Source organism: Mus pahari, chromosome 10 (genome assembly GCF_900095145.1).
Source record: "Mus pahari chromosome 10, PAHARI_EIJ_v1.1, whole genome shotgun sequence".
In the NCBI taxonomy this organism is placed as follows: Eukaryota; Metazoa; Chordata; class Mammalia; order Rodentia; family Muridae; genus Mus; species Mus pahari.
In genome coordinates, this window is record NC_034599.1 from 34,297,205 (window position 1) to 34,309,860 (window position 12,656).

The 12,656-nt window shown below is 34.6% G+C and overlaps 1 protein-coding gene across 1 annotated transcript in view; it reads left to right on the plus strand.

Annotated features, from left to right (window-relative positions):
- Positions 1 to 460: 460 nt before the first annotated feature.
- The window catches only part of LOC110327830 (olfactory receptor 1537-like), a 21,455-nt gene continuing 9,259 nt past the window's right edge, over positions 461 to 12,656 (plus strand). Inside the window, exons 1-2 of the mRNA XM_021207060.1 lie at positions 461 to 557; positions 11,962 to 11,991. Coding sequence (XP_021062719.1) covers positions 11,963 to 11,991 — 29 coding nt within the window. The 5' untranslated portion in view covers positions 461 to 557; position 11,962. The remainder of the gene's footprint in view (positions 558 to 11,961; positions 11,992 to 12,656) is intronic.

Genomic DNA, 12,656 nt, shown 5'->3' on the forward strand with positions numbered 1-12,656 from the left:
TATAACTCATCAGAAAAAAAAAACATTGTTCAAAAATGTGGTTACATCACTGGAGTCTTTGTTGTATTAACCAGTGGCTCCTAAGATATGTACAGAATCTCCTACCCACCCACACCTACTGGTTCATAGTAAACATTTTTAAAAATTTATTTTCTAATTGGTTATTTTATTTATTTTCATTTCAAATGTTGTCCCACTTCTCAGTTTCCCTTCCTCAGCCCCCCTATCCACCCCTCTGGTTACACAACTTTTCAGTGGTCCATATACTCAAAATAGGAGTTGACACTTTAAAAATGAATGTTTAGAAATCTATTTAAAGAGTAACTTGGCAATTGGGAAATTTGCACAGATAATTGCTTATTTTCTCATTAGCATACTTTTAGAATAATGAAAGTCCTTAGGGAATGTTTATTTCTTGACTTAGAGTACCTGAAAATGTTAAACTCAGCACAGAGCTTCACAATTGCTCAGGTGACTGTGAGTATGAAATTGAATCTTCCGAGGCACAAACAACTTGAGTCCTGGAAGAAGACTTGAGATGCAGACCAGGTTCAAAGGTATTATTCCCAATGAGGACTAGGTCTTGTCGTTTCAATACTAACTGTAGAATTCTGGGTTCATGATTCTCCAAATTCCAGCAATAATGCCATTTGTAAGTGGCAAATACAACTTGATATTGAGAATTTCAGAAGAGGTAAAGTGATCAATTTTGTGTCACTCACAACTTTTTAAAACTATAAGGCCTAGAACAATCACTCTCAGAACTTAGGCAGAAGTAGGTAAACATTCACATTCATTCATTTAATTATCTCCATATTCTTAAAAGTACCAAAAAAATCTACAATATGGCAGACATGTATTCTGAGAAGACACAAATAAATACAACTAGTCATCTATTTAGTAGTGGAATATATTTCTCAAGGAAGTATGAGGTTCATGACTTACAACATTCTGAGCACATATTATAAAAAATAAACCTATTGCAAGATTTTGTAGAATCATACTATGTCAGGCAGCATAGGTTTAGATGGGGTATAAAAAGAAATATATATTTATCAAATGACAGATTAAAAAGTGCTTAGTGACATTCTTTCAAGTAGAATGAAGAGCATTCTAAAATGTAGGTGATGGATAAGTTTAATAGAATGTATGAAGTGTAAGTAGCCAAATGTGTCCAAGACAGGAGGGATTGTATGCATGAAGAATTTATAGCCTTTCTCACTAGATTTTGGTTAGATACATAATTTGAAACACACATGCTCAAGTAGTACATTTTTGGAGTTTATTCTGATAATCATTGTGGAACATAAGATATTTTGAGGGCAAAATGAATTTTCTGAGAAAAATATGAAATCTATAGACATTGGAATCAGCTGAAGTAGTAAAAACATTGTTATGAAATATAAAATATTTGCATTAAATATTTGAATATTGAACACATTTAGTAGCATTGATAAGAATCAGAATTTTATGGTTTTGAATTTACACAAATGTTTGTTTTTTATTCAACATTACTGCAAATACTGGTGTACTTCTGTATTTAGTGTAAGACAATGAATATGCAATAATAATCAACTCTATTACAGAGTATACATTGCCTTGTCCTCCTACTTTTGTTTTATCTGTAATATATGTTTTACCACATATTTAGATCCCAGTTGTAATGAATATACATTAATAAGGAGGATTTAGGTTGTGGATTCTTTAAACCAGAGTACATGTCACTTTAATTTATAATGCTACAGTGACCTAAGTTCATTTTATTTCCCTTATAATTCACCAATATTTAGATATATATGGAGAGTAAGAGACACAGAGAGAGCAAGGAGAGAGGAAATGGGGACAGGGGAGAAAGTTGGCAGAAACATTCTATGAATCATGGAACTAGAATGATTTTACTCAATCTATGGCTCTCAAGTGGACAACTTATTTGGTATTTCTAAATTTTTCCAATTATTACTCTTAATATTTTCTGTGGTTCAGATTTCTACATGCTGCTGCAAGACCTTTCTATTCATGAAATTTGTCATAGGATTAGGAGTCCTGTATTAAATAACTTTTAACAGATGAATAGTTTTAAGAATATTTTAATGGCTATATGAGCAACCAGTCTATCTATAATAAAACAAATATACTAATATACTTCTAAATATTCTAATGAACAATGAAAGAAAAGCATGGGTTTAATGTTACTAAGTGTATAACTTAGAGAGTTGATACAATATTAAAAGTCACCGACTCTAGAAATAGATTAACAACTATTTATTTATAGCTTTTTGTGGTGACCTTAATACTGAAACCAGAAAATGCAATAATTTTTCATTTCTTGATAAAAAATATATTTGCATTTAGAAAATTTTCTTAATGCTGCTATCATCTTATGTGATTTTAAGTATAACAACATTAGGACATAAGTTAACATGTACTTTATATTAATATATATTTTACATCTAAATGAAATATTACTCTCTTAGAAATTAAGATACTAACTGGGCAGAGAAGATGACAGAGAAGGCAAACTCTCTTGCCACACAATCTTAGTGGTCTGACTTCTGTTCTCCAAACCTGCAATGTGGAAGGAGAAAACATGCTGTCTAAAATTATTTTTGTCTCTGAAATATGCAGCAAAACATACCATAAACCTGTGAACTCAAACTTTATATAAAGAAACACATAACAATATCTTTTTATTAGTTTAAAAGTACTTTTAAAAGGAAATGATTTTATTTAAAAGGAAAGCATCTGCCAGTGCTGTGTGTGTGTATTCTTTAGAGAGAGATTCGAGAAGAACTCTTGGTATTGAGCAATATATACTTGCAGATTTCCTGATTCCATGGTTGTAATTTTTAAGATACATATTTATCTTTTTAGAACATATTTCTTAATACTGGGCTATACTGATTGTTACTGTAAATTCTGAAATGACCCAGAACAGACAAAGTTTGCTTTGTGTACTGTATTTATGTCTTAAATGCTATGTATGACTTTATAGTGATATTCATTAATTGGATTATGACTAGCCTGTCCATAAGACTGCTGGGCCCTTTGTTTTTGTTTGTTTGTTTGTTTGTTTGTTTTTTGTTTGTTTTTACAATATAGAATATTACAAAACACTGCTATGGTAAATTGTTGTATGATTAATGTTTTTCTACAAGTTTTCTTGGGACTACTTGAAGGATTCAGTATATGAAGATTATTTGTATTCTATTAGATTGACTTCTGGATATTTGCTGGTAACTTTTTCATATTTTATGTCATTTGTATTTCATTGTTTTAATTTTAGAAATTCCATTGAAATATGTCTCAATAAAAGGGCACATAGTAATCTAATAAGAATACATAAGAGATTGTTTGACATGCCAATACTAGCAAATACAAAGCTTGTGGTGAGACACTTACATAAGACAAGCCAGCTTAGAACTCAACACCAGCAAAAAGAAAATACATTATAATTTAGTGAGAAAAGATGTGACTCAAGTTTGAAAAATTAAAGTGAAAATAAGAGAATCACAAGTTTGAGTGAAGTTGTTACTTTACTTTGTATATGTATTAGAATAGCACCCACAATGTCATTGTATATATAAATAATTGAACAATATAAACAATCAAAATATGATTATGTCAAAATAGTCACTGTCTATTTTGGAACAGTATAATCCTTGACATGCTTTGACAATATTTTTTAAAATGTTCATAAAGCAACAGGTATTTGGTCTAACAATAGTGTCAGGTATAGATTTTATTTTATCAAGCAGAAAATGTTTCAATAATTTCATTATGTTCATGACACCATTGTCCCAGTAAGAATGTCTTACAATCGACATATAATATACCTCAAATGTTACATAGCTGGATAAGATTGTTGAGTGTTTCTTTGCTACAGTCGTGTCCTTAGTATCTTACAGCACTGGGAAAGCTAGCTGTTAATAATGAAACTTCCAGAACAAGCTAGATATGATATCTTCATGCTCTTTTTCTCAACTACAGTATACCTTCATCAACAAGGTCATATCATTGAGCTCCGGAGTGTAACCAATAGTAATAAGAAGAGCTCATGATCTTTGCAGAAGTTGATAGGATCTCACTGGCTAACAACACTGAAAGTAGGGCCCATTTCCACAATATGGTTGGTGCATAAAAGGAAAAGATTGTCATCCAGACACAGGAGACAGTTGCACATATTAACTCACAATAATTATGATGGTACACATAATTTCTGTGCAAGCTCAAAGACTGAAAAATGCAATTTATGGCTGTTCCCATAGCATGCTTTAGAAATATATTCTATTGCATGCATGAGTGCTTTGTTCCTTTACAAACTATCTAGAATTCATTCTATACAAAAAGTACACTTGAATATTTGAACTGTTTCATACTAAAGCATTAATAATGAAGGAACAAAGCTGCTAGAACATTTTCACAATTTTTTATGCAGAAAACTGTTGCCATTTATCGTGGATTAAACCTGAGAAACATGACTGAAATGCTTAGAAAATATGTGTTCACACTTATAATAAGCTATTAAGCTAGTTTTCAAAGTTTCAAGGTTCTATATTTACTCCACAAACACATGGTGTCTCATGTGTCTGGCTAATCTTTGTCCACATTTGGTACTGCCACAGCTTTTCAACGGCCACTATGATATACTTGTATGAAGATATTTTATTTTTATTTCATTGACAATTAATCTTTTAATTAATTATTTTTATTTACATTCCAAATATTTTCCCCCTCCTGGCTCCCCATCCCAGAGTTAATCAGCACATTCTCCATCATGTTTGCTTCTGAGAGGGTGGCCCCTTCTCCCCACCACCTGAGTGTGGTGTCACCTTTCTGGGGCATCAAGTGTCTACAGGATCAGGTACATCCTGTCCACCTGAGGCCAGAGAAGGCAGTCCTCTGCTACATATGTGCATGGCACCTTGGACCAGCCAAGGTGATCTTTGTTTGGTGGCTTAGTCTCTGGGAGGTCTTAGGGATATAGGTTATTTGACACTGTTGGTCTACCTGTGAGACTGCCATTCCCTTCAACTCCTCCAATCCTTCCCCTAATTCTTCCAAAGAGGTCTCTGACCTCAGTCTAATGCTTAGCTGTAAGTATCTGCATTGGTCTCAGTCATCTGCTGGTAGAGCCTCTCAGAAAACAGTTATGCTAGGCTTTTGTCTTCAATCACATTATGGCATTAATAATACTGTCAGTGTTTGCTGACCACCCATGATGCATCACTGGAAAGTCTTTCTTTAAGTCTCTGCTCCATTTATGTCCCTGTATTTCTTTTAGACAGGAATAATTCTGGGTCAAAAATTTCCAAGGTGGGTTGATAACCAATCCCTTTACTGGGGATCCTAGCTATCTGTTGGAGATGGTCTCTTCAAGTTCTTCTCAATGTTGAGCATTAAATATCAAATCTCCCCCACTGAGTCCTGAGAGACTGTCACATCCATCCCAAGTCTCTGAGACTTTCTAGAGGTTTTCCACATCCTCAACCCCTAGAAGCTGCATATCTGTATTCATTCTCCTGACCCTCTGGGCTTCTCACCTGTGCCCCTACCCCATATCTGCTCCTGCTCCTGTTTTCCTCTCCCCTCACATTCCTTCCCAAGTCCCACACTCCCTCTGACTCTCTTGATTGTTTTCTTCCCCGCTTCTAAGTGGGATTGAAGCATTCTCACTTGGAGCTTCCTTCTTGTATCCATTCCTCTGTCGAAGGACATTTGGGTTCTTTCCAGCTTCTGAATATTATAAATAAGGCTGCTATGAATGTAGTGGAGCACGTGTCCTTGTTATATGTTAAAACACTTTTTGAGTGTATGCCCAGTAGTGATAAAACTGGGTCTTCAGGTAGAACTATTTCAAATTTTCTCAGGAACCACCAGACTGACTTCCAAGTGGTTTTTATCAGCTTGGTGCCCGACCAGCAATGGAGGATTGTTTCTCTTTTTCTCCATCTAAGCCAAAGTCTACTGTCACCAAGTTTTTGATCTTAGCCATTCTAATTGGTATGAGGTGGAATTTCTTGGTTGTTTGATTTGAATTTCCCTGATGACTAAGTATATTGAACATTTCTTTAACTGCTTCTCAGCCATTAAGGATTTTCAGTTGAGAATTGTCTATTTAGCTCTAAACTCTACTTTTTAATAGGTTATTTTTTCTCTTGAGTCTACCTTTTAGAGTTCTTTGTATATTTTGGATATTAGCCCACTATATGATGTAGGGTTGGAAAATATCATTTCCAAATCTGTGGGTTGCTGTTTTGTCCTATTGACAGTGTCCTTTGACTTACAAAAGCTTTTCAATTTTATGTGGTCTCATTTTTCAATTTTTGTTCATAAAGAATAAGCCATTGGTGTTCTCTTCAGGAAGGTTTCCCCTGTGCCTAAGTATTTGAGGATCTTCTCATGTTCTCTTCTATTAGATTCTGCATATCTGGTTTTATGTGGAGTCTCTTGATTCACTTGGACTTGAGCTTTGTACAAGGAGGTAACAATGGATAAATTTACATTCTGATACATGCAGACTACCAGTTGAAGCAGCACCATTGATTGAAAATGCTGTCTTTTTACCATCGGATAGTTTTAGCTTATTTGTCAAAGATGAAGTGATCAAAGGTGTGTGGGTTTAATTCTGGGTCTTCAATTCTATACCATTGATCTACCTGCATGTCTCTGTACCAATACCATGCAGTTTTCATCGCTATTGCTCTATAGTATAGCTTGAGATAAGGGATGGTGATTCTTCCAGTAGTTCTTTTAATGTTGAGAATAGTTTTCACTATCCTGGGTTTTTTATATTTCAAATGAATTTGAGAATTATCTTTCTAACACTATGAAGAATTGAGTTGGAAATTTGATGGGGATTGCATTAATTCTATAGATGATTTTGGGAAGATGGTCCTTTTTTTTACTATATTAATCCTCCCAATTCATGAGCATGGGAAGTCTTTCCATCTTCTGAGGTCTTCTTCATTTCTTTCCTAAGGGACTTAAAGTTTTTGCCATACAGCTATTTCACTTGCATGGTTAGAGTAACACTACGATATTTTACATTATTTGTGATTACTGTGATGATTGTTCTTTCCCTAATTTCTTTCTCACCCCTTTCATCCTTTGAGTAGATGAAGGCTACTGATTTGCTTGAGTTAATTTTATATCTAGCCACTTTGCTGAAATTGTTTAGCAGGTGTAGGAGTTCTCTGGTAGAATTTTTGAAGTCACTTAAGTATACTATCATATCATCAGCAAATAGTGATATTTTGACTTCCTCCCTCCCAATTTTATCCCTTTGATCTCCTTCTGTTTTCTAATTGTTCTGGTTAGAACTTTGAGTACTATATGGACGAGGTAGGGGGTGAGTGGGTAGCCTTGTTTAGTCCCTTATTTTAAGGGGGTTGCTTTGAGTTTCTCTCAATTACATTTGAGTTGGCTATTGGTTTGCTGTATATTGCTTTTATTATATTTAGCTATGAATCCTGAATTCCTGATATCTTCAATACTTTTACATGAAGGGGTATTGTATTTTCTCAAAGGCTTTTTCAGCATGTAATGAAATGATCATGTTGTCTATTTTTGAGTTTGTTTATATGGTGGATTACGTTGATGGATTTTTGTACATTGATCCATTCCTGCATTTCAGGAATGAAACCTGCTTGATCATGGTCAAGGATCATTTGGATATGTTCTTGGATTAGGTTTGAAAGAATTTTATTGAATGCTTTTGCATAAATATTTATAAGGGAAATTGGTCTGTACTTTTCTTAATTTGTTACATTGTTTTGTGGCTTAAGTATCACTATAAGTGGGGGTTCATTGAAAGAATTGGGTAGTGTTTGTTCTGTTTTTATTTTATGGAATTGTTTGAAAAGTATTGGTATTAGATCTTCTTTGAAGGTTGAATTCTGCACTAAATAAATCTGTCCTGGGCTTCTTTTGGTTGAGAGACTTCTAATGACTGCTTCTATTTCCTTGGGGGTTGTGTGGTTGTTTATATGGTTTATCTGATTCCGATTTAACTTTGTTACCTGACATTTGTCTAATAAAGCATAGATTTTATCCAGGTTTGCCAATTATGCTGAGTATAGACTTTTGTAGTAGTGGCTGATAATTTTTTAAAATTTCCCCAGTTTTTCTTATGTGTCCCTTTTCATTCCTGATTTTGTTAATTTGGATACTGTCTATGTGTCATCTGTTCATTCTTTCTAAGGGTTTATCTATCCTGGTAATTTTCTCAAAGAACATGTTCCTCGTTTGGTTGACTCTTTATATAGTTCTTTCTTTTTCTACTTGGTTGATTTCAGCTGTGAGTTTGACTATTTTCCACCATCTACTCCTATTGGGTATAATTGCTTCTTTTAGTTCTAGAGCTTCCAGATGAGCTGTTAAGCTACCTGTGTATGATCTCTCCAATTTCTTTATGGTGGCTCTAGGGCTATGAGTCTTCCTCTTAGTATTGCTTTCATTGTGTCCCATGAGTTTGGGTATGTTGTGCTTTCATTTGCATTGAATTCTCAAACTTCTTTAACTTCTTTCTTTATTTCTTCCAGAACCAAGTTGTTGTTGAGTAGAGGGTTGAGCTTCATTCTACTCATGTGTATGTGGGCTTTCTGTTGTTTATGTTGCTATTGAAGACCAGCCTTAATCCATGCTTTTCCAATAGAATACATAGGATTATTTCAATCTTCTTGTATCTGTTGAAGTGTCTTTTGTGTCTGAGTATATGTTCGATTTTTGAGTAGGTAACATGAGGTTCTGAGAAGAAAGTATATTCTTTTATTTTAGGGTGAAATGGTCTGTAGATATCTGTTAAATTCTTTTGGTTCATACCTTCTTTCAGTTTCACTGAGTCTCTGTTTAGTTTCTGTTTCCATGATTTGTCCATTAGTGAGAATGGGGGGTTGAAATCTGTTTTTATGTGAGATTCAATGTGAGCTTTGAGTTTCAGTAACATTTGATTTTACAAATGTGGGTGCCCTTGCATTTGGGGCATAGATGTTCAGAACTGAGAGTTCAACTTGGTAGGATTTTCATTTGATGTGTAGTAAGTGTCCTTCTTCATCTTTTTTTTTTAAACTTTTGTTTGAAAATCTATATTATTCAATATTATAATAGCTACTCTAGCTTGTTCCTTGGGACCATTTGTTTGGATTTTTTTCCAGCCTTTTACTCTGAGACAGTGTCTGTCTTTGTCACTGAGGTGGGTTTAATGTATGCAGAAAAATGCTGGGATCTTTCTACATGTCCACTCTGTTAACCTTTTTCTTTTTATTGGGGAATTGAGTCCATTGATGTTAAGAGATATTAAGGAATAGTGATTATTGCCTCCTGTTATCTTTGTTGTTGGATGTAGAATTATATTAGTGTGGATATCTTCTTCTGGGTTTGTTGTGAAAAGATTAATTTCTTGCTTTGTCTTGGGTATAGTTTCTCTGCTTGTGTTGGACTTTTCCTTGTATTATCCTTTCTGGACTGTAATAGTGGAAAGATATTGTTTAAGTTTGGTTTTGTCTTGGAATACCTTAGTTTCTCCATCAATGGTAATTGCAAGTTTTGCTGGTTATAGAGCCTTATATAACAATTTTAAGACAGATTCCTGATCCTCAGGTGTGTAGGTATATTCAGGGTTTGCTGTGGTGGGAGAACTGAGTTTAGATGATGCCCACATATTTTGACTTCTGCTGCTTATGGTCTTGTACTTGCCTTTCACCATCTGGATATCCCTGGTGTTTGTTGATCTGGTTGACTGTGTGGAGTTTGCCTCTTTTGTCCCTGGGTTGCTTCAGGTTTTCTCCTGGTTGGCTTGCAGTTCTGGCTGTATTAGACCACATGTGGGACCTTCCTACTGGGGGCTCTTCACAGGGGCAGAGAAGCTGCTTATCTATTGCATTAGATCTCTTGGGAGGCCTTCAGACTGTTGGGTCTTCTGTGGATCTGTCAAGTTGTTGACCAACTGCGCTGAGTACAGCTGATCCTCGACTTTTCTGAAAGCAACAGATCCTCAACTGCTGTGAATGCATAGGGTCCTCAACTTCTCAACTGCTCTCAGTGCAATGGGTCCACTAGGATGTATCATGATGTCTTCAGGGTGCACACTAACTAGGGGTCTGTCATAGCAGCAAGGACCAGGAGGAAGAGCTCAAAATTATTTTCTTAAAGAAACAAATCAGAATAGATGCTTTGTAAAATAATGCTTATAAGCATTGTTACAATTTCAGTGTTGTCCTACAATGGTTTAATTGAAGTTTGTATCAGCTCTCTTAGGACTACATGTAATACATTTAAGATGCTATGGAACCTGACAAGGGAGAAAAGTAATCAATAGTTCTGGCCAGCTACAGAGCATTCAATTTGGCGAAATTGTAAGCATGACAAGCTGCCCTTAGTGTGTAACAGTGGCACAGAAATTATGGTGGTAACCAAATACTATGTGATTAGACTTAAGACATGCTCCATACTAAGTCTGATAGTATAAACCCAACCCACTATTCATTTATTATGAAGCTGTACATCATAGAGAAGAACCTACTTCCACAAATTTCTTTAAAAGCTATAATTTTTTTTTTTTATTTAAGCAAGAAAGTTTAACTTGGTTAAAGTTTTGTGCATTTTCATGGAGGAGCAATTTCTGTTGTTCTGTTTTAGAGGATATTTGTCGTTTTAAAATTAATTTATTTTTTTACACTCCATATTTTATCTCCTCCCACCCTCTAACTAACAGCAATAATTTTAAATGTATTTGAAATAATCTTGCATCTTCAGGTAGGATCATATGGTTACTCTCATCACAGAAACTTCTTTTATTAATAGATGGAGGCTATTATGGAAAGGCCCAACTGGGCAAAACTGCAGATAATTAAATCTAAGTTTTCCAGACCTAACTGATGAATCTGGGGCATGACATCTACACCTGAGGCCCAGGGAGCATAACAAAATATGTTTGCAAAGATTATAAGAACGAAATGACCAGCAAGTGTGCTGTGAGATAGTACCTTGTATTATGACAGGGAAGCAATACCCATAAAATATTGACTCATGTTTACCTAACCAAGACTAGCACAATGGCAGCAATAGACATGCCAACTAGATGGGGAAATCTCATAAGGTTTTTTTTTTTTTTTTTTTACCAGATATGAAGACCTTCAAGCCATTATTAGTGGATGAGAGAGGGAGAATCAGACTTCTCCAGGACTGAGTTCTCTGACAGTTACTCCAGTCCCAGTGTTTAGCCTTAAATGCACGTAATCAACACTAAATGTATTTTTGTATTTTTTGTTTTTGTTTTACCAGGATATGTATGAATAAGTGCGTGTATGCTTGTATATATATGGAATGATCATGAGTGGGCATTGGTTTCATATCAGGTGTTGGATGGGATATATGGGAGTGGGAATGATGAATAGTGTACTTATGTACAAAATTACCAAACACTTTAAATTAAATATAAAATATAATACTCTGTTGAGGATTGCAAATCTGAATTAAATCAGTGTCAATGAGTAAAAGTGACAGACCATCTGAAAGCAGTCCCTTCCTGAAAGTTATGGCTAAAATATCCCAAACTCTCCAGCAATGAGAGAGCTCTTGTTTGGTTTTTTCCCTTCAGATTTTCATATTTAAATGTTTTCTAGAATACAATTTTCCATAAATACATAAGACACTTTATGAATACACTTTCTTGGTTTCATTTTCATACATGCAAAAATGTGCCTTCATTATTCTTCCCTTCCACTTCCTGAAATCACCACTTGTCAGTTCCTGATATTTTTGTATTTTTTGTTTTTGTTTCTTTCTTTTTCTGTTTTGTTCTGTTTAGCTATCCACTACGTTTAAACAGGGTTTCATTTTGGCTACAGTCATCAAATTTAAAGGCACTATGTTAAAATAAAGAAAACCATTTTAAAACAAAACTAATTTTAAATGTTACTTAATCCCTTTTATTTTCTTCTTTCCATTAGTTGCAACCACTAGGATGTTAGGAAATATTTTCAGAATACTGAGGTCAGTAGAATATTCTTTATTTTTCCTAAATATTTTTCTATGTTCTATTTTATAATACTTGATGTTAATTTCATAGTACTCTACTTGCAGTATTTTCAGCCATCTCTTTCCACACTCTAACTCCTCGTACATTCTCCCACTGCCACTAACATTTATGACCTTTTGAAAATAGTTGTGGAAACACATATACTCATGTATGGATGCACATATGTATATGTGTATTTATGTATAAACACCTATATTTAAGTTTATATATTAAATTCTGGGTCAATTTTGTTCTTCTAGATGTGTGCTTAACCAAACTGGCTTTCTTTCAGTGGATAAACTAACAGGTAGCTCACCCCTGGACAAGTCTTATCCTCTAAGTCTCAGAAGTCAATTAATCTGTAATTATCTTTAGCTTTTTTCTGGATATTGAAACCTATGAATTGTGCTGGAGAGATGGCTCAGGAGGTAAGAACACTGACTGCTTTTCTGAAGGTCCTGAGTTCAAATCAAGCAACCACATGGAGGATCACAACCATTCATAACAAGATCTGACACCTGCTTCTGGCCTGTCTGAAGACAGCTATAGTGTACTTACATATAACAATAAATATGAAAGAAAGAAAGAAAGAAAGAAAGAAAGAAAGAGAGAGAGAGAGAGAGAGAGAGAGAGAGAGAGA